The 23,674-nt window shown below is 43.0% G+C and overlaps 1 protein-coding gene and 1 long non-coding RNA gene across 2 annotated transcripts; both read left to right on the top strand.

Moving 5' to 3' along the window:
• Positions 1-405: 405 nt before the first annotated feature.
• Positions 406-4,126, top strand: LOC118309933. The gene is made up of 2 exons (XR_004793647.2): positions 406-703; positions 3,396-4,126. It is a non-coding gene; the product is annotated as an uncharacterized LOC118309933 (long non-coding RNA).
• Positions 4,127-9,165: 5,039 nt separating this feature from the next.
• Positions 9,166-22,430, top strand: wnt7aa (wingless-type MMTV integration site family, member 7Aa). Its single transcript, XM_035632598.2, has 4 exons — positions 9,166-9,760; positions 9,990-10,216; positions 12,692-12,963; positions 19,186-22,430. Exons 1-4 carry the CDS (start codon positions 9,690-9,692, stop codon positions 19,663-19,665), a joined length of 1,050 nt encoding a protein of 349 aa, XP_035488491.1. The 5' UTR covers positions 9,166-9,689; the 3' UTR covers positions 19,666-22,430.
• The last annotated feature ends 1,244 nt before the right edge of the window (positions 22,431-23,674 follow it).

Here is a 23,674-nt window from a genome sequence, read left to right as displayed (position 1 = left end):
AGATAAGACTTTATTAATCCCATGTCAGGGAAAATTGCAGCAGCAGCAAGATTCAAACAGGCATCAGGCAATAGGTACAAATATAGCAAAATATGCAACAAGATAAGGGATAAGCAATAGGTATGTACAAAATATAAAATAACATACTATATACAGAGCAGTAACAATGATTGCACATGGAGAATAAATATAAATGGCTATTGCACTCCTATGAAATGAGATAAATTGCATGTGTGTGTGTGTTCTACTGAGAGCAATGCTGACCGTACAATCCTTTGATCTTTATATATATCTTATATATAAAGATCAAAGGATGATGATGATGATGATGACAGTGAATACAGTGTTGTAATGTTTGGTCTGGAGTCTGGACAACAACTGAGCCACGTGCGCATTGTTTGATGATTGACTGATTTGATATTTTCAGGAGACAGACACGGGAATTTTTTCAGTTTGTGTTGACGTTTTATATCTGATAACTAAGTGTTACAAGATTCAAGAAACATAAGATTATGGGGAAAAGAATTAACTTCCTCATAGAACCACTGTAAAGTCTGTCGAACTGCATACCTCTACCGCACTGTGATACTGCTGCATTACCCCCTCCGAGACAGCAGGGGGCTGTGAAGCGCCTTATCTGGGCCGACGACCCACGACGAAGAAGCAGTCGGAGGGTGGAGAAGCACTTGGACATGGCAGACAGGTGGGTTGACTGTATTTAATCAAACATTTTTAAATGAATATACCTAAATGCCCGGACGTGTGCTTTTCAAAAGTCTTTGCAATGACACCTGCTGTTATTTTGGAGCAGAAGTGGCGGCTGCTCCACTTTTAACCGACGCTAGGTTTTTTTTCTTTTTTCTTTTTTTTTTTTTGCTCAACCATGCTGGAACGTGCTGCTAGCTAGCTAGCGAGCTCGGTGCGGTTAGCTAGCAAGTAGTACGAAGTGGTTAACGGACGCACCGAGCGGAGCGCGGTGCACCGCGAGAGCCCCGTGGCGATGTGTTGAACGGCTACACGTAGTGGGACTTCACCGGAGGTGGAACTGTGCGCGTCTGATGCTGCGCTTCCTAAACGCCCAGTCACGTTGGCTGATTATTGGAACTAGCTAGCTTGTTAGCTTCCACTGCCTGTTCAAGGAGTCGGTCCGTGTCCCAGTGTGGGGCAGACGGGCAGATTTCTGTTTTATGTTCAAAAGGTTTTTCTTTATTAACTCGTTCTGAGTTAAAAGCATGTCGGATTAGCAACACAACAGCAGCTTACAAAAACATTTCAAAGTTATCGTATATTTATTCGTGTTGATGACAGATGACGCTTCCTTTTTGCCAATTTGCTAATTATGAAGTATTTCAAGCTTGAGCATGATCACTTAAATCAACTCTTTTTTACAGTAATTTTTCAAGCAGGAATGCCTAAAAAAACCTGCACATTTGAGCCCCTCTGAGGCTGATGGTGTACATCCATTGTGTCAGACAAAATGAAATCCACGTTAGACAGAAACTGTGATGGACACCTGCTCACAATTTTCCAACATGTTATAGCCCTAAATGATTAATGGAGAAAACGATTGGCAGATGAATCAATAATGTAAGTTGCAGCTTCTTCCTCTTGTGCTAAAACAGCATATCCATTGATTTGTCAGCCCACATAAATGTAATCCTTAATCTTGACTAGTCGGTGTTTAATTTATCAAGCTAAAATGCCAAACATTGTCCAATACATCTTCTTAAAGGTGAGGCTGTGCTTACATCATTGTAAATTGAATATCATGGGTTTTGGACTAAACCAACGACTCTGAGATAGTATTATGGATACTTCACTAGTTTCTGACGTTACATGGACAACACATTTCATTGCCTTTTTTATTGATTCTAACAATATATGAAAACAATATATTGGGGAATGGGTCACAGGGTTCCTATGCAATATGGAAAAGTATAGAATTTGTAATTCCCTGGCCTGGATAAGTATGGAAAAAAAGAAAACAGTATGGACAAATATTAGTTTTTCTAGACTGAACTGTGTCCGTCTCAATCTCTCTAGTCTCGTGAATCATTTTCCCACGGTCAGTTATAAACGTTGCCAAAGCTACACGCTCTCTGTACCTGCCACTGTCACTACTGTATCTACAGAGCCGTAGTTGACATATGACTGACAGGCACAAGGAAAAGTAGTTCCTATCAACCAGGCGTTATTTAGATGATCCTGGTGATAGCTGGTTATTTTGTACTGTGTCCCCTGTTGATTGTAAAATACACATTTACTCAAATTTTATATATCAATATTTTAATCCGAGAATCAGTCCTGGAACAGGTATAAGGGATTGGAAGTATCAATATTTCAATATCAATCCCCACATGCATCACAATCAACTTTATGGAGGAAACTAATTTAAAATTTTCAATGGTAGTTTGGTTTAGTTTTTGTATTTAACATATAATGCCAAACATAAGTCATTTAAGGTCAACTACCCTATGCACCTTATTCCTCATTCCTAGGGCTCCTGTATAAAAGATTGTGGATGAAACCTAATATGATTTCTGAAACCTAACCCTAACCCCCCCAAAAAATGATATCATCAGTAGATGACGGTGTAAGACTTGAATCTGGGACCTGTGGACCTGGTTGTAGATACTTGAACTGCAGTTGCCTTCGATCTTGCTCTTCTTGAATAACCAGGACCTGGACGACTGAGAATCGGCTTCAGTAAAGTAACATGCGGCCTTCACTGTGTTACCTGTGGCCATTGTGTGTTTTGGCTGTAACTGAAAAGACGGCCAATCCTTTTAAAGTTAAACCAGCATGAACATTACAAATCCATCAAATTGTCCCCAACCATTTACCATCACCTCATTTGGGTGCACATTTTAATTTGTCACTGCAGACAACTGAGGGCACAGCACAGTAGCACTGCATTACAAGCTGCTGTCCATGGTACTGATCTTCAAATGAGCAGTACAGTTTCTCAGATTGGCCTCTGTCATGCTGGTGACGCTGTGTATCTACGTAAACTGGCATGAAGCAGATTTCAGACAGACGACAGGCCACCCTCAGTGTTATGCCCAGAGGAGAGAGAAAAATGCTGAGTCATCCAAATAATGACAACATCCCATCCATCGTGGGGAGCAACAACATATTTACTGTTGTCTTTTTTTAATGTACTGAAGCGTACATAAGGGATTCAACGTGTCCATTTAAAGTATAGAAACTAAATCTTTTCCTATTCCTGATTGAATCTTATAATATTTACCTTAGGGAAGTGGTGTCTTTTAACCAAACATCTGCCATCTCAAAGTGTTGGAGAGAATGTTATAAAGTGGACTGAAGTCAGCCTCAGGTTGACTATCAGTGATGAAGAGCTTCACCACTCACACTCTGTTTGACTCTGTCCACAGTCTCAGCTGTCGGCCTGCATCAGGACGTCTGGATTCATCAGGGGAATCTTCTCTTCCACTGCAGCTCACATCTGTTTTCACTGTGGGCTGAGGTAGTAGGTTGTATAGTTTTAGGGTCACACCCGCACCGGGAGATAACTATTCAACCTACTGTCTTTCTCAAAGTGCTAAACCCCCCTCTCGACCGTCCCTCGGCTGCATGGATTCTGCTCTGCGGCCTTTGTTCCCGCCACTCACGCAGTGTGAGGTAGTAGATTGTATAGTTGTAGGGCAGTGATTTTGCCCTGTTTGGAAGATAACTATACAATCTATTGCCTTCCCTGAGGAGTGGCCCCTCTTCTTGTTTATAAAATGAATTTCCTGCCTCCATTTTCAAAACATGTTTTCCTCACTGGAAACTGCTGTTTGCTGGTTCTCTCATGGAATATTTAACATTGTGATGTGGCTTCTTTCCCACCGACTTGGTTTTGAGCAGAGCTAATTGCTCAACCTGTACCTGTACAGATTATACATAAATTACTTTCTTTTTGTTTCACATACTTTGTGGTTGTCTATTGATTTACATGGGATTTGCTTCGACTAACGTTTATTTTCACTATTGATTAATCTGTTAGTTGTTTATACAGATGTAACGGTATGAAAATTAAACATCACGGTTATAGTGACCAATATTATTATTATGGTATCAGTATTATCACTGTATTAAAAAAAAATACATAAACCTTCCAAAAGACTGGCTGAATGTTCCTTTTTGTGTGCGCCTGTGTTTGATTCTGCTTTACAACATTACCACCAAGAAACAATCAGATTTAAAATAAAACAACATTTTTATCGCTCTGATTCAATTATTTGTCCTCACTAACGACGCTCCCTCCTAGCATCCACTGTGTAGCTCGCTTGACCACCGACTCGCCCTCTTTCGACGTGCAGGAGGGGAAACTGAAATTGTGGTTTCTGCCCCGAACTGCAACATCACTTTTGTAAACTCCAAAATATGCCCATAATTCTGATTTAGTGTTGTCATCGCCTTCCGCCATGCATAACAAACCTACGTTGTCTGTGGGCCTCTGTCTTGGAGAGCTGGACAGTATTTGCTGGGGCAATCAACTGCGGTTTTATTAACAGTTTAAATTTGAAACGTTGAAACTAAATGTCAGGAATTTCACCGTGGTTTACATTGAAACCGGTAACCATTTCATCCCTAGTATTATTTAGTCCATAAAATGTCACAAAATGGGGAAAAATGTCCATGTTTCCCGAAAACAACCAATATGATGTTTTGTTTTGTCCACACTATATATTTAGTTCACTGTCATAGAGGAGCAAATAAAGAAGAAAATATTCACATTTAAGAAGCCGAAATTAGAATATTGACCATTTTTTCAGTAAAACTACTTGAACCAATTTATCGATTATCAAAATAGTTGGTGACTAGTTTGGTAGTCGATTACTAATCGATCAACTGTTGCAGCTCTAGCTGTGATATGAATGTGAATAAGAATTTTTCCTTAAACAAACATTTTGTATTATCTGGTGCTTTATGATAAAATATGAAACAGCTGATTGGAGTGCTCAGATTCTGTGATTATGTAAAAGTAATACCACAGTGTAAACAGTCTGTTTCAAGTCCTGACCTGTAGTAGTAATTAAAAAGACATTCCATTACTTGTGCTATTATTTATTACAACTGCATGAGGTTTGTCAACAATGCAATCATTTTTCTAAAGGGGTATAATTTTCAATTTTTACTTCATCCAAGGAGGTTGTGTGTTTACCTCTGTCTGTTTATTGGTTGTCTGGTTGCTTCCCTGTGTTTCCGTTGTATACATTTGTACATCCTATATATTAACAGTCTACTCTCACTAGGCCCGGCGAGTGTTGTGGAAGACTGAGGATGATTCCAAAACCAGCCCGGACTAAATTATTAAAGACTGTAAAATCAAAAGCTCCAGCGTTATTGGTTCTGTCGTCAGTTTTGAGCAATGTTTAAAGATATATATATTTTCTATTCATTACTGCTACATAGCGGTCATTTTGTACGTTTTATCTCAACTCTTCTAGTTAACACATTAATCAATGAGGGATTTCACCGTTTACAATCCAGATGAGAGGTCCAGATTAAAGACGGGACACTTAAAACTCGCCTGAAACCTCATCTTTACTCTCTGACTTTTAACACGTTTTTAATGTAAGTATGTTACAAATAAAATGTATTACTATTATAATGGGTTAAGACTTTAATTTATATGGCTTTATCTTGTTTTTCTACGTTGTAATGTTTAAAATATTATCATTGTTTTATCTTTTTATGTATCTGCCCTGTCTTAGTTTTCGCTTTTTAGTCAATTTCTGTTTTTGAACGTGCTTTAAAAATAAATTGAATTGAGAATTCTGAGTGAGTGAAAAGATGAGTGGAGGGGTCTCTCTATATTTGAGCTATAGTAAAAGTGTATACTCGACATTACTATAGTAAAGTACTACAATATAGTATACTCTGACAATGATTAATTTGATCCATCATATCTATTAAAGGGCCCATATTTACGCTCCAGGCACCTTTTCAGCCTGCCTCCACCTATATGTGGTTATCTGGGGTGTCTGCCAGCCCATGGCGAATGAAAACAAAACAATGAGTCGTTGATTCGTGGTTCTGGTTGGCCGTGCAGACGGTCTGTAAACGAGGTCAACGTAAGTTGACTCCTGCTACTGGGGCAACCACGCCCCCAACCTGAGCAGCACCTCCCCCCTTGAAGTGCGTAAAAACAGATCGCGTCTACGCCATCATTTTCTCCCCGCAAGCGAACGACGACGGCGGGCATGGCCAAAAGATATAATAATGTTTGCTCTGTTGTTGGATGTACAGACCAACATAACGCCGGACTGGCAACCCATCTCTTTTTGACAGACGGAGCCTTTCCAACTGTCCGAGGCCAAGCCCCGGAGGAGGCAAATGTACGTTTTCAAGATCGTATGTGCTCTAGGGCTGGGCGATATGGCTGAAAACTGTATCACGATATAAGTGTTCCGGCCGGCGTAGCTAGGCTCGCGGCCGGCCGGGTCTCTGCGTCCCCAGGTCTCTACGTCGTGTATGTGCCTCGTCACGTGCGACTGTTGTCATGGCAGCGCAACGCCGTAGTTGCGTAGCAGACCCGGGGAGGAGCGAGGCGGAGCGAGGCGGAACACGAAGGGAGGGGGGCGAGGAGTGAGCACGAAAGCGCTGGACTCGACCGTAGTCTCACAGGGCTGTTTATACAGAAAGAGGAGGGTGCTGTGTGGCTTGATCCTTGAGGTGTTTTGACATGGAATGGCAAAGACATGTAGTGCACACACCTGAAAACCGATGTAACTTGTGTAAAAGGGGGCATAATATGGGCCCTTTAAGAAAATAGTGAACTGTGAGTGCATGTAAACTCCACCTGATGGCGCTGTTGTAATTAGGATTTTGTGATTTAAAAAAAAATCTTAAATCAGCTGGGAACTTGAAAATGTATTGCACTTTTTTCTAAATGATCTCCCGATAATTCATACATTTTTCATTTGGGAATTTTGATTAATTTGAAACACATGCATATAAGACAGCATTGATCCACTTTGAATCATATTATGATTTTCTTCAGCAGAGTTTTGCCCGGTTGTCTATAGTAGGGCCTCGTATAGACTGTGACTCTAAAGTGAGAACATCAGTGTGCTGAGTGGGACAATGTACAGGCTTTAAGTACAGTACTGGACTACTGCGAATGACACACTGCTGACTTTTAATGTCAGTGTCCAACAGTGTCATGTTTTATTTTCCAGCCAAGACCGAAACACATTGTTCTTCCACTTAGCCCGGTTTGATTGACTCAAAGAAAACAGTCTTCCCCTGGTGTCACGGATTCGAGTGTGTGGATAATTTCATTCAGTTTGGCTTCACAAGAAAGTTTTTATTAATGCAAAGTGTTTGGACATCAGTTATTGTGCTTGTGGCCCATGAGTCAAACACCTGACCTCACCAAACACCATCATAATTGTACTTAAATGTAGTTTTTTTTCATTTATTTATTTATTTCGAGCATGTAAAAATTCAACAGCAGTTGTTGAAAACATATCCAACAAAAAAGAAAAAAAGCGAGAAAGAGATAACAATATATTTCATTGCGATTATCCTTAATTTACATGCACGAAAGGGAGTAGGGAGAAGTATAAACTTATTACTTAATAATTAAATCATTATTTACAATAACACAATACAATTATAGAGCTTGACAGTTCATCATTTACACAGCTTTATACAGTATATAGAACCTTATTTGTCTTGAAGACAGAGCAACATATAAGCAAATACACATTTGCATATATACACACACCTGGTGATCAAAGCCCTTCTTCATCCCTGTATTTAGTGAGGATCATATCTTTATAAATTAAAAATATATATATTAAATCAAACTTACCACATATCCCAGTGAATGGGACCTGGTTGGTTTCTGTGCAAAATACAGAGTTATTGTAATATGGTAATATATATATATATTGGCCTGAAAACTGATAATAGTAGTTCCACAGAGACAGTAGGTGGTGCTATTGTCCTTTGACAACTCAACTCATCTCGACTCAGGAGACAAATCACTTCTGAATTATTATTCATTACTGATGAGTAAAGTTCATAGATTATAGCTTTTATCGTTGGACCAGACCTGCACTGCTCTTCACTTCAATCATGTTGACGATAACCAGACTGGCTAAGACTGGCTTAGCTTACTTCCTTAAAAAAAACAACTAACCAAAAAAAACAACTTACTGAAATTAAACACGTGTCACTGTGAAGGACGGCCCTGTGTGTGTTTTATTAAATGAAAATGACTAGATTATTTTTTTTTATTGACACATTACTAAGGCAGGAGGATTTTAGAGCTGCAGCTGCACCAGTGCATTTTTAACAGTTTTATATACAGGCTCCTTATAGGATACATCATATTTTATGAGATGATGACTGGTTTTGGATAATTTAATTATATAGTTATTTATGATAAAGTTTATGGTTAAACTAAAAACGATCAAGTCTCAATTAAATTCCTTAGTCATAAAGGTTTGATAACGACATCTTAGGAATCATTGACAGATAAAATAATTAAACATGAAAATATATATACATATATATATATATATATATATATATATATATATATATATATATATATCGGGAATCTTGCACTCCCTAATTTCGATTCTCCCAAAAAATCCATATTGGTCGGGCTCTAGTGTTGGATTTGTGAAATAATTACTACAAATAAATGTAACAACGTAGAGATGTGGTGGACTGTTGGCAGAGATAGTAAAGTAAAGGCTAAGGATTATTTTCATAATCAATGAATCTGTCGATAATTTTCTCGAACAATCGATTAGCTGTTTAGTCAATACATTGTCATTAAAATGCTGAAAAATGTCCACTGTGCTTCCCACAAAACTCCAAGATGATGTTTTGCCCACCGAAGATGTGTCGTTAACGAATCTTGAACCGATTAATCGATCATCAAATGGGTTGCCGGTTAATTTAGTAATCGATTAACTGTTGCAGATCTCAAGAAACGTACTTTCTACTGCTACAGATTCCACTTGGTAGTCGATTGGTTCAGGATGGAGATGGAATGTGGTCTGATTGATGTGTGTGTGTGTGTGTGTGTGTTGGGGGTAATCGGTGGGAGGGGCGTTTATTGGGGGGGGGGGGGGGGGGGGGGGGACTGAATAAAGCGTGGCCTGTCAGGCAGCAGCTACTGTTCAGATGCGGGACGCAGAGGTGGAGTGTGAGGACTCACAGTGTCCGTGTGAGGTGTGCGGCTCTGAGCGTGTGTCCCTGTGAGAGTGTGTGTGTGTGTGTGTGTGTGTGTCAGGACAGATGAGCTGAGCGTGTACCTGCAGGCTGCCAGAGAGCGAGCGGGGCTGCGGAGGCAGAACACGCCCCGACAGAGGAGAAGGTGGACGCACGCAGTCATCCCCCCCCCACCCCCCCACCCCCCACCTCCTCCTCCTCGGTCCCCGCGGAGCCGAGCCGCGTTCCTGTTCACCTGAGAGAACGAGCACAGCCCCGATGCTCCGCCGCGGGCCCGCAGCTCCACCGGACACCCACCGCACGAGATCGGGGCGAGTTGCCTTCCACAGACGTCGGTTTGCCGCCGGGAGCCTCTCCGCCCGCCGCCCGGATCGCCCGGATCGCCCGGAGGTCCCGCGGGACTCCGCAGAGAAGTAGAGCCGCCGCCCGCGGCAGCAGCAGCGGCAGCAGCGGCAGCGTCGACCCCGCGGCTCGGCCCGAGCACCATGAGCAGGAAGACGCGGCGCTGGATCTTACATTTTTTCCTGTGCCTCGGAGTTGTGTATCTGAAGATCGGGTGAGTTCGCGGGCCGATCCACAGGTTGTCTCTGCATGCACACACACAGGCGCCGTCAGATCGCCTCCCATCGCAGACTGGGGGGGGCAGGTTAGGGATGTCCAACGGCGCACGCACACCTGTGCCAGTCCGTTCCCCCAGGTCCACCTCACCCGGAGCGGCTCCACCGGGACTGTACGGCACCTTCCTTTTTTTTCTCCTTTTTAACCTCTCGCCCCCTTCACCGCAGGGGCCTGTCGTCGGTGGTCGCCCTGGGCGCGAGCATCATCTGCAACAAAATCCCCGGCCTGGCCCCGCGCCAGAGGACTATCTGCCAGAGCCGGCCCGACGCCATCATAGTGATCGGAGAGGGCGTTCAGATGGGCATCAACGAGTGCCAGTTCCAGTTCCGACACGGCCGCTGGAACTGCTCGGCGCTGGGGGAGAGGACCGTGTTCGGGAAGGAGCTCCGAGTGGGTAGGTCGCGCCTCGGACGCACGGGGCCTGCGCCCTGGGTGCAGGTCGATCGGCGCGTCGATTCACTCACTCCATTAATCCTTTATATTGTTCTTATCTCCCTTCATAACTCTATGGAGTTCTGTGATGGGCCCCCTATTGCACTTTAATCTCTTACTAATTTCCCTAAGCGGGGTTAATGAAAAAAGTGATATAGCTTGTGATCTGTATAGTCACAGTGCTGCCAGTATATATTTAACAGAAAATAATTGAAGCGAAATAAACTGTTGCACAATATTACACCTGCACTTTGATCACTGTGAGTTGCATGTATCACTGCACACCGAAACATGCTTTACAAAACGGTATACAGGCTTTTTGAAGCATCTGAACATGAACTCAAAAGTGCACAAATAGAACAAACAGAGTTTTCTGCAACCAGTCCCCGAGCGAAGGGGTCCCCGTCGACCGTCGACCTCTTGACACTTGACAAATGTCTGCAAGCCCGAAGGCTCAGACTCACGTTCTGCTCTCGGTGGGAAAATGAGCCGCAGATGGGATCCTGGATGTGGAACAAGGCTCGGGGCGATGCTCGCTCCAAAAGACTCGGCAGTGGAAATAAGTGGGGAGTCATATTTAAACACGCCGGCGTTCCACTGTCTTGTCCTGTAAACTCACCCCGTCGTCTCGCACACACACACACACTCTCTCTCACACACACACACACACACACACACACACACAAACAGGCAAGAGCTCGGGGAGTCATTTTTCACTCAAAGTGTCATTAGGGATTATGGCCCACATCACGCTTAAGCCTTTAATGTATACCGATTGCTGCCATTGATATTTTATATCATATTTGTATGAGCCGTTTGCAGTGTTTGCTGTAACCAACGTTGCGTGCACTGAAGGTTTGCATGTAAACGGCAAAATGAATATGTGTTGATGTGCAACTGCATCAAGGGACGTCTGCTCCGATCGTAATGGTTAAGATGAAACGCTGGAGCCTCACCTGAACACACACTGTAACATCCTGTTGCTAGTAACGTGCAAACCTACATGCTCTTAACCTTCTACCAGCTCAACAACCTTCATGTATGTGTTCATAAAATAACCCCCCCCCCCCCCCAAAAAAAAAGAAGCTTCAAGTTCAGACAAGCACTTTCTTCTTGGTTTACAAATTTACCTCCAGGTTCTGCAGCTTTGGCAGGGGATGTTTAACTGTACCGTGTTAGGGAACTTCACATCTTTTTATGCACATCAGTGGATTTTAGCAAAAATTTGTCGAGAGGACATGATTGAACGTCTTTTCAGCACCGCAAAAGTCCACATTCTGCTCAGATTTTGGACGGGGATCTGGCCGATTTCCAGGAGGCTTGCAGGTCGTCTCGCACGCCGCTCAGCCCCAGCCGCATCGCATCCAGCCCGTCTGAGCCCATTGTTTTGTTTCAGCAGACTGGAACACTGATAACTGACAGAATACATAAATCTGGGCCTGTTGCTGGCAGTGTTGCAGCAGTGCGCAGGACTTTCTGGCATTAGGGTCGAGGATTCTCCCGATCCACCAAGCTGACTACTCAAATGTGGGCGCTTCTATATGGACCGAACGAGTAGATCAGGGTGTTTCTCACAAATGATGACACCATGAATACGTTTGGTTCACAGATGTAATATGCGCAGGTGCTGCTGAGGTTGATCTTCTGTTTTGATCTCATCATGAAACGTCAACGTTTGCTCGTAAATCTCAGCTTTTGAGGGAGAACTGTGGCCTCAAAAGTCGAGAAAAGAAAAGCTTCTGTGGTAGTTTAATTGTTAAAGATGATGACTTTATTGCAGAGTTTTTGCAACCTGTAGTCATTTTTGGATGGTTTCCACATGTGCTCCAACATCTCTGTTTTAATTAAAAAGAAAAAGAAGGCGGGGGGGGGGGGGGGCGCAGTTGACCTGAAGCAGATTTATGGAGTGGAAATCCATCTCTGTAGGAGGAGGCTCTGCATGCCTCTCAGATTCACCTCCACAGGGTGGATCCTGGTGCGATGGCAGCTGGGACGGGGGCCAAAACAAGACCTAAACATTTCATATTTTATCTCCCAGTAAATGATCTCAAACATACAGTTTTGACAATCGATTGGTGAAATTAATAAGTAATTATTACACAAGTATACAGGGTTTACAGACCCAGGCCTGAAGGTTCTCTGATTCTAACTCATAAACATCGAACTGTAATAAAACAATCAAACTACCCTGCAACTATGTAGACGGCTTTTTTCTATTCAAGCTATTCAACATTCATTATATTTTTTGTAAAAATCTGACCTTCCTCCTAAAGAGCGTGTGATTAATGAATTGGACTTGGCCCGGCTCATGTATTTTTTGATTTGGTTTGAAGCAGCTATGCCAGGTATGTAAGGAGGCCCGGCCGAGTCTTTCTACAGCGAAGCCCTGTTGTCGGCAATTGAGATTTAAAAAAATGGATTTTCCTCTTTATCACAGGCAGTAAGGAGGCCGCGTTCACCTACGCCATTATCGCCGCCGGGGTCGCCCATGCAGTCACCGCGGCCTGCACCCAGGGCAGCCTGAGTGGCTGCGGCTGTGACAAGGAGAAGCAGGGTTTCTACAACCAGGAGGAAGGCTGGAAGTGGGGCGGCTGCTCCGCCGACATCCACTACGGCCTGGGTTTCTCCAAGGTGTTTGTGGACGCGCGGGAAATTAAGCAGAACGCCAGGACTCTCATGAACTTGCATAACAACGAAGTTGGACGCAAGGTACGTTCATATAGTATGGTATGTAGAGCTGCAAAAGTTAATCGATCAATCGATTAGTAATCGACTAGTAAATTCATCCGCACCTATTTGATAATCGATTAATCGGTTCAAGTAGTTTTTATGGGAAACAAAGGCAAAATTCTCTAATTTCAGCTTATTGAATGTGAATATGTGCTGATTTCTTTGCTCTTCTATGACAGTAAACTAAATATATTTGGTGTGTGTACAAAACAAAACATCCTCTTGGGGTTTGGGAAAACACGAGTGATATTTTTCACCATTTTATGGACCAACTAATCGATTCATCGAGAAAGTAATTACAGTTAAACGATTATGAAAATAATCGTTAGTTGCAGCCCTGATGGTATAGTCTATGCTTGTTTTTGCTTTTGTTTTAGCACATCCAGTTATTTATAATAGATGCTCGAGGTCAGGAAGACCAAAGCGCCTGGCGATACAATCTAATGCACGTGTGAATGAGCTGCAGGGACATTTGACATTTTACCTGTTAACACTAAAGTGCTGTGGTGATATCACTTTGTGACTGTAACTAATAACATCTGTGAAGACATCATTTGAAGGATAAGAAAATCATCAATTTTTTTTTCTTCCAAAAACAAACAATGACTGTAGTGTGTGTATCCAGAGCCGGACATGTCTTATTCCTCTGAGCCACCGAGCTCCTTTGTTTCCAAAAACAATCAAACACACACCAGTGAGCCACTGTTTCACTCACCGACATGTTCCATCATTACCATGAACACGCACTGCAGTTTATTTTGATTCAATCCCACACGCACACCATCCTGCTGCGGTAAATACCCGTTAGAGCACCAAATGTGGATTAATCCGCTGCTGAAAATAGTCCCCATCAAATACTCTCTTCTTCCTGGTTGAGGTTGATAGAGACTACAGTGACCAACTGTTTACGATAATTACTGAGCCTTTTCTTAAAATAAAACTATATCTTTGTGAGTTTTAAAAAAAATTATTCCTCAGTAGAGGTTCCGTAGTCACCAGTAGACATCAAATGGTACCAAGAGACGGACTAACACCTTGTTGGTTTCAGGCTTTTCGAGGGATTTGTAAGTAAAATATCCTTTAATTTATGGAGCATGATTTAGCCGCTGAAGTTTTAACCACACAGCAACCTGCTATAAACTAAACCCAGCTTTATGCTATAAACTGTTCATTTTTCAAAATGCATTATACACTAACAAGTAAATACATACCGTTAGAAAGGTAAATACATACATTGTCGGTAGATATAAAAATACATGTAAACACCAAAAGATAATCTGTTCGAAAGATCTGGTTAAAGTCAAGGCCAGTCAGGTAATAGCCATCCGTCCATACATACATCGGTACATCAGCTCTGTCTGCCGCTTCACTTGCTGTTCAAAATGTTTTCGTATGCAAGCTGTAAATGTGGGCTCCAGGTGGTATTTTGTCATTAGCTCACGTGTTGGTTCTAGTTTTGAGGTTTGACTGCAGTTGTTTCTCACAATTATAAAATGAAAGAGGTCGTGAAGGGGGCAAGTGGTAAGTACAGTGATATTAGAAGCCACTGGGGACAAAGTGAGGTCAATGCGAGATCCTGCAAATCATTTAGAGAGCACATATAACGTCGAGTCAGGGGGTAGCGGTGTCTGACCAGACGCACAGAGACGGGAACCCTGGACAAGGACCATATGAGCGAACATTAGCCAGACTCTGATGTTGTTAGCCAGTGGACGGCCGTCAGGAGCCAAATAACAGATCAATAGAAATTGCAGGATCATCCACAAAGTGACCCCACAAGAGAGCAGTCTTGTCGGAAAGGCCTCAGCAGGCACATAATAGATCTCTCAGAATACAACAGATTCTCACGGAGTGTGGATTTTAGTTGCTGGCGCATTGCCTGTCGAGAATGTGCCCGAAATCTATCGGATGAGCTGTTGAACTTTTACCAAGCCTCATTTCATTCAGGAGAGGCAGAGAGCGAGATGCTTGGAGCGAAATTACATTTATTTATTTCATTTTCGGTGCACAATTAGAAAAGATGAAGACATATTTGTGGAGTTTTTGGGTGATTCAACCCCCTTGTGAAGTCATCATTTGAAGGAGTTGTCATTCCAAATAAAAGGTTGTTTCTTACCTCACTGGGCGGCAGCAGATAAGGTACACAATATGAACATTAGTAAGGGATAAGACCAGAATGCAGGTCAGGGATGAGCAGCAACAGCATAGAACGACAGCAAATGGCGAAGGAGCAAACACCTCCATGTTTGGAATGTTTGAAGCGTCAGTGACTACGAGCAAATGAGAAAAAGGAAATATCTCTACCTGGGTTAAATGAAGTTGAAGACATTCTGAATTTGCCACTCGGTATTGCACAAAAGCCAACAAAAATACAGAATCAAGCTGAGAATCATTGTTAGGAGATAAAATGCCATCGGTGAGTACAGTCTGCATTCTTTACAAAATGGAAAGAATGATTGGGAGTCTACGGCCAGAGACAGAGGGAGAAACTTTTGAAATGCCTTTCAGAAGTAATTTAATGGCTGGGTTAGAAAATAAACTAGGAAAAGAAGGATCATAACATCTTATGCTAAACTGAATCCCAGAAAGGAGCCCACAAATGTAGTGAGGTTTGAAATGGCGAGCATCCATGCAGTAACAAATGAAGGCACAAGCGGTGTTTATGGAATCATGTTTTAGTGGTGTACCAGTACAAACACAACGCATTGCAAAAGAGCTCCAAGCGAAATCATGGGATTTTACGGTGGAAGATGCGAAGCACTTTCTCATAAATGCCTTAGCTGACTCTATGTACCTAAGCAGAAGGGGTGTGATTACGGACAGAGCAAGGAGTTGGCGTACAGGAACTTGTTTTGGCACTGGGCTGGCGTCTGGGCAGAGGCTCCAGAAGGTCTGGAAATTGAAATGGGAGAGTAAAACAATATGTAATGATGACCGGGTACATGACGGGCCACGAGGATGAAGTTGTGTGTGACTAATGACCAAATGGTGCTGCTCATAAAATGTATAATGAATTTTGAAAAGGAGTCCGTCTTAGTGATAACGCCAACAACTGCTTGATTGCCACGTAGAACTGCAATTGAGTTGGCCGTAATATGGCACGCCACAGCGATCAGGTTAAACTTGTGAAGAGGGAGGAAGAGGGAGGCCACTGGCTTGCAAACCACTGATCTTGATAATGCCTCCCGAAACCCACCGATAGTGCCGCATCAGTGGAACGCACCATTTCATCGCAGAAGAAAGTTGTACCACTCCAGAGATCAAGCAGACGAAACCCAAAGTGCATGTCTGCAGTAGAAATGACGACCATAAGATTGCCAAGAATGGAGAGCAACTGTTGTTTTGTGTCATTTCAAGCAGAACTGAAGGACTTTGTTATATCTTCTGCTGCGATTTTACTACTGTGAGGACTATTTTAATTTCAGTGAACAAGAGTGTGATGCCTAGGAACTTAAGATATGTGTGTACACCAGTTATTAACAGAAACAGGGTGTCTGTATGGACAGAGATTTATCTTTCAGGAGGAAGTCGTCCAGCAGATAGAGAACAGTATGGCACCTTGACTTTGTTAAGGATCATTTTTTGTTTGGCCCATACATATTGGTTGAATATGTATGGGCTACTCCTGCAGCAGTCGGTGCACCACAAAATCAAATCTTGAATCTGAAGAGGTGGACACGTCTACAGAAGAACAGGAGCACGGGGGTCGGGATTACCTTGGTCAGTATCTGACTTCAGTTTGGCTACTGACCAAAAGAAAACTGAAAAGGGTGATGGGACCTGAAATTTGACATCAACACGATGACTGGCTCACAGAAAACATCTGATTGGTTTAACTGAAGCTGTCCTCAGCTTTTCAGACTTTGCCGTTCACACGGGGGAGATTGTCCGAGTCAGGCGCATTTACAGCAGCACGGAAAATCTCTGGAACATTCTGTGGCGTGGACACAATGCCATTGTTATACCAGATCTTTCAGGAGCATGTTGTGTTCTAGACGCCAACAATGACAACCTTTTTTTTCTCTTTGTCAGAATGTGTACCATTGTCCATCAGAGGAACGTATACGAAAAAGCTTCATTCAGTATCTGAGCGATGGCATCAGTCACGGTGCGATGCAGTGCGTGGATCTCTTAATATACACCTACTAAACTGATACCTCTGTAATTACTGTAGTGAGGCTTTCATGTTGAATTGGAGATGATGTCAGAGTGTCAACCTTTAAATGTCTTGAGAAGAATAAACAGTAGTGTAAAAGTTGCCACGGGAGGCTTACAGGGGGCTCTGTTAGACAAACAATGGCAGCTTCCTTGGCATCTCACTTCACTGAACTCCTTGAATTATATGTTTGTCAGGTCTCGGGAGCATGACCACACTAAGCTGTGTGCATCCAGGGCTTTTGACAATTACCCCACGAGACTCCAGAAAGTCTGAGGCCATATCAGAGTGGAATAATTAAAAAACAGGGTGAGGCTTCGTCAATGCCAGCGACGGTGAGGGGGAAGGAGGGCAAGCTGATGTCATTGGGCCCGAGGCACACAGAGAATACCCCAGTTGCGTTGCCAAACCCACCAAAAGGTTCCACTCGTCCCCTGAAAAGGCCTTTCACTACTGCCAGTGCAGTCACCATAAATGTCTCAGTGTGGTGACGGACCAAACTGTCACTTTAGTTACAACAAGAACACATAAATAGTGTCTGAATTCATCAGCTCTTACAAATGTATTTAATTCTAACCATATACAAAAGAAAAGGTCTGTGGGTTTCCTTGGTTGTTGACCATAGTTAAGACGTTGGTCAAGATGCTTTAGCAGGTATTTATGTGACATAAGTAGCAGCTCTTTTGCAATTTCTCCTTTTTCCCCCGTTCATTTTGAAACAAGGTTTTATTTGATTCTAAGTAATTATATTACATTTCATTTATCGGAAGCACTTGTCAGGCTGGACTTTTCACAAAGAAGGTCATTTACTGAAACTCGCAGTACAAAGTGTACTTTTGCTGCAGGAAACCACTGTAAAGGCTGTTGTTTGTACAATTTACGCCAATCAATCAAAGTCAATCAGAATAAATCTACTCCTTTAAGAATCCTGGAATAGTAATCTGAACTCAGGAAAAAAAGGAATATTTAAAGTTGTTCTCTAGCAATTTACTATTTAACTTATAAAGTTGCGGGCTTGTGAGAGACATACTCGAAAAGACGTGTCAAAACAGAATGCACATGTCTTTCAAACTTCAAACACTTGCTTTGAAACAGGCTCCTCATTAAAAAGGATCTCCATATCTAAGCTGAGATAACCCATGGATATATACCACATTCCAAGATGTTCCCCCACTCCTATACAAGTTGCTCACAGGATGCCTACACCGAAAAGGGCTTCATCATTTCAGAACATATGCGAGTCTGCACACTCAGGACTTCCCCTGGCCCAGTCGGCTGACTTCATGTTTCACATGAATGAAATAATTCAACCAAACGTTATTCGACCGAATTTCTCAAATCCCGATCATGAAGAGATTCAGTTCTGGGGAGCGCCTGATCTCTTTGGGCTGTGTGCATCGTGTGATGAAGGCAGAGGCAGGCCACCATGCCAAAGTTGTCTCATAGCCCAGCGCTGTTCTTTGGGGCTTGAGATGAGGGGACATCACAAGAGTTTTTTTGTTGCTTCATCCAGGGAGACGTAGATGTTTTCACTGACTGACTGGTGCTATGGTAAACTGAAGGGTAAAATCAATGACATTCTTGCGTTTGTTTAAACTGCTGAAATGACTAAAATAAACCCATAGAAAAGTATGTGATTCCTATATGAATATCCACATTTACTGAATTGACACACCATGCATGAAGTTGGAGAATTTCCATGCCTTCTGCATGAGTGTGTTCTGGGGCTCATCCTTTCTTGTAAAAGAATGGAACATACATAGCTACTAGCCATAGAGTGACATCCTGTAGCCGCTCTGAGATCTCAGGAATGCCTACATTCATTTGGAACGCTAGAAAACTTTTGTCTCAACCTGTTGAACTATTCATGCGAGTATTTCTCTGAACTCCTGTGTTTCTTGAGTCACCAACAAACAATATTTAAGAAATTGTGAAGCAAGGCTCTGATGAAGATGTGTTGGATAAAAAAATGAATACAGCAAAAAACAGCAAACCCGACTTTATGTATTTTTGTGCCTTATGTGAAATTCTCCTCTGTGTTCTAGGTCCTGGAAAAGGGAATGCGCCTGGAGTGCAAATGTCACGGCGTGTCGGGGTCCTGCACCACCAAAACCTGCTGGACGACGCTCCCGAAGTTCCGTCAGCTGGGATACCTTCTCAAGGAAAAGTACAACCAGGCCTTGCACGTCGAGCCGGTGCGAGCCAGCCGCAACAAGCGCCCCACCTTCCTGAAGATCAAGAAACCCCATTCCTACCGCAAGCCTCTGGACACGGAGCTGGTCTACATCGAGAGGTCGCCCAACTACTGCGAGGCCGACCCCCTGTCCGGCAGCATGGGGACGCAGGGTCGACTGTGCAACAAAACGGCCCAGCAGCCGAACAGCTGCGACCTGATGTGCTGCGGTCGCGGGTACAACACGCACCAGTACTCCCGCGTCTGGCAGTGCAACTGCAAGTTCCTGTGGTGCTGCTACGTCAGATGCAACACCTGCAGTGAGAGGACAGAAGTGTATACCTGTAAATAGAGATATTCATTGGACAGCCTTCAGACGGCGAGACTAGATGTGTGTGGGCACGTTGTGTATTTCAGAATAAGGCTTCTTGATGGCCTCCAGCTTTTGTTGATTACAATGATGCCAGTGCACATCTGCCATCGCACTGGACTCGACCTTGGGGCGCATACTTTTTATTTTCTATTTTCGATGATGTCCTCTCATGCCCCAGGCTTGACTTTTTTTTCAGGCCACACTGGTCCGTTGGCATGACTCACCTCAGACTGAACTTTTTTCTTTCTTTTTCTAGACTAATTATTTATTCAGCGAGAAAACTACTGATCATTTTTCGAAAGTTCACTGTCAACTTAATCTCGTGGGGTGTTAAGTTGGTGTAGATGTCTGGCATTTTATAAAAACTATTCAAGTGCACTTAAGAGCAAAAATATTATTAGTATTATAATTTTTCTTGTAAACTAGACAACTTACACTGGAGCTGAAACCTGGAACTGTCAGGACTGGAACTGACAGATTTGGGAACCTGCGGCTTCTGCGCATTAAGCCAAGCAGAGGAACATGAAACTACTGATTCTGGACTCGGTGTGATAGTATTGTTTTGCGCTTGTCTCTTTTCCCCTCCAGTCTGCTGCTAGTTGTCTGGAAACGTACTGAGTTTGTGAGCGAGCAGCCATATTGACTCGACACCACCGGGAGCAAACGCCGGCTTCCAGACATACATCTCCCTCAATGTTGGTCGATAGAATATATTTTGTAAGAGATTATTTTTTATATAAATGTTGTTTTTATTTATTTTCTATCCCTGTGTCAGATATTTCCCCTTCAGCATTTCTTCGCCCACTGAAACACTGTTTAATAAATGTGCCTGTTTCCTAAGCAGAAGAATATAATGACGTCACACTGAAATGTGCAGTACTGCCATGTGTCCCCTGTTTCAGGAAGCATCACGCCTTGCTGCCTACAGAGAGCCAAAGTGTTCATGTCACGCTGCTCCGTGGACATTCCTTTTCACGAGTTAGTGCATCTTTTATAGTAACATAAAAGTATAAAAGCATCATAACTCTTGGTTTCTCCCTTATCTAGTACATTCTAAGGTCTTTTCAGCTGTGGTCTAAAAGTAACACCAACACTCTCATCTTCTGATGAGCATCTTCATCAGCTTATGCTAACCCACAGTGGTTGCATTTGGCGTTAAAGCAGGCCTCGACATTTTTTAAAGTTGACAAACATCATTCAATATTTGACTCCATTTACACCTGGCATTTAAAGGATTCAGTAAGTGATTCTAAAGCAATACACGTTTTGTAAAAATCACGGATATTTCCTCACAGTCCAGTAGCTGTCGGTTCTATGAGTGTGCCGGAAAAAGAAATCCGTGCTTTTTCGGCACAGCCCTGGCTCCGTAAATCGGCGCTGACCGCACCGACACCTTAAGAGACCTGCTGGCGGGTGACGCTGCAATTCTGCAGTTTTGGCCTAGTGGTTAGTGCGTCGGTCTCTCATGCAAGAAGACACAAAGAGAGAAACAAGCTTTCTCCAGAATCGTTGACTGCCCCTTTAAATACGTACTGTATACAGATTTGATTGGATGATTTTAACCTGATTACATTAACTCCTGGTATTAATGTGTCTCCGGTGTGTCCACACTGAGATGGGGACTTTGTCCAGTTCGCGTCACATTTTCCTCTTTTTTGCGCAGGTCAAAAACAACAACATAAAAAAAGATTGAAGAAGGCACTGCATTCTTGTATTTGCCTGTTTTTTGATTGGTCTCTTCTCTTCTACATGAGTGTGGCTTGAAAAACGTGCACAGTTGAGGACCGAGGAGAGGACTACTTTGTGTGTTTACTGGCAAGCTGCCTAGCGTAGGAACAGATTTTCAACCCAGGTAGTAGTTGTACGTGGATTGACAAGTGGATTTGCATTCACACTTGTGCTCAATTTGGTCACAATGTGTCCCTGACCACCTCCTGAGGTGGTTTGGCTCATCAGATCACAATCTGTCCTCACTGTGTTTTGGGTGTATTTACACTTCTTTTTTTTCATGTGGTCAAACTGTATCCGATCTCTCACAATGCATTTAGATGCCATGTGTAAATGGGGTATTCTATCCTTACATTAAACGCTTCGCAAGTATGAGAAATACATTTTTCAGTACCCTGCATGAACCCAAACGGGATTTTAATGAGGAACCATCACTACGGTAAACGGTTACAGTTTGACTTTGGCTCTCTGTTGGTTTAACCGCTCCACAGATATGCAGTGCTCTTTAACACGTTTCTCACTAACACCATTTAGGGCTGGGAATCATTTCATATTTACATGTTGTGGTGTTTTACACCTTTTTAAGAGTCTGTTGAAAGTAGAAGGAAGAAAACAGAACCCCTGTGGTGGTTGTGATAATAAATACCGTTGAATAAAATAAAGGTTTTATGTTTGATCCTTAAATGTGAGACTTGACATTTTTGATACACATTTCAGACAGAATGTAAAGGTTTGATACCCAGCCCTGCACTAACAGCTAAGTAGCCGAATAAAACAATCTGAGGAACCTTAACAGCAACTCTCGTGAGCAGTCAGTCGATTGTAGATAGAAGTGTAACATGCCTTCATCATGGGGGGGGGTCGTCAGTTATAGGTTATTCTTGTACGTGACTGAACTAATGAAATCATATCAATCAGAAACTTCTTAAATCAGAAGATATTGTTGACGTTTTTTCATGTAGACCAACGTTGTCTTTTCATTTGTTCCTGTTGAATAAATGTTGACTCAAAATGAACAGATCAAGCTGGTTCTGTGTTAAATAAACATTTCCTCGGGTCTCGTCTTATATCAGATGGGAGTGAAGATGTGAGTGAGGGCCACGTTGCAGGTGTCGTGGCCGTGCGTGTCCCTCGGCGGGCAGTGGGAGTGCGGAGCTGCCGGCTGATGAATTACTCTGACATCTGCTTCATTCACTCCTCAGCAACGTTGCTACAACAACCACACTGTGGCCCCCAAAAATGTTCCGCGTCTCATCGAGAGGCCAGGCTGCCCATTAACAAAATGGTAACCATGCAAAACCCAGATAAAATTTGGATGCTATTTATTTTGTGGAAATGGCAAATGAGAAAGAAGCGGTGGGGGTCGGGGGGGGGGGGGGGGGGGGGGGGGGGGGGGGGGGGGGGGGGGGGGGGGGGGGGGGAGATTGGGTGTCAAGGAGGATTTCAGTGTGAGCAATAGAAAAGGTCTTAACTCCCGGAATAATCGGCAACAAAACATCCCGCGGCCAAACTTTGCCTCAATAGAGTGACGCCGTCAGAAGGCAGCTGGCCAAACAGCCTCGGTCAGAAGAAACAGTCACTGAGAACCCAACAACATCATCGCAGCGTCCCAGGCAGCTCTGACTCCTTACACGCTGTTCACACCTCTGGTGACAGGGCCTTCACATTAAATCTGTCCACGTGAAATACACGGACACAATCGAAGAACGAGAGCTGATGATAATATCCATGACCTTATTCAATGACCTCTCTAAAGACAGTCCCTCCTCTTCACTATCAAGCCTCCTGCTCTATATATGTAATTATGGTTCCACTTTCTAATCACACTTCCTGTTTAAAGGCAAAATGGGGTCACTTTAATGTCCATTTAATTGTGTTCTGCAGCTCATACAGAACATTACTGTGTATAAAACAATAACAACAGCGTTCATAATTCAATATTACAATTAGAATTAGGCTCCAGTGGTTCACTCTGAGGTTCACAATCACGAGTACTACTACTACTACTACTACTTCTTTAGGTTATATTACTTTTGGAATATCATAGTAATGTCCAGTTATACCCACAGTACTATCTGATGTTACCACCATGGTACCTTGGTACTACAGTGACTGGTGCTCCAGGTACCATCAGATACAGCTTGTTGTCTACAAAGATACATTCTTAATTACCACAGCGGTACTTACTTCACGTGGAACCCACATGATGTAGGTACTGTGGTGCCATGGTGCGTACTTATGTCAGAAGCACACGGTACCA

Source organism: Scophthalmus maximus, chromosome 6 (genome assembly GCF_022379125.1).
Source record: "Scophthalmus maximus strain ysfricsl-2021 chromosome 6, ASM2237912v1, whole genome shotgun sequence".
NCBI lineage: Eukaryota > Metazoa > Chordata > Actinopteri > Pleuronectiformes > Scophthalmidae > Scophthalmus > Scophthalmus maximus.
This window is presented reverse-complemented; position numbering and strand designations above follow the sequence as displayed.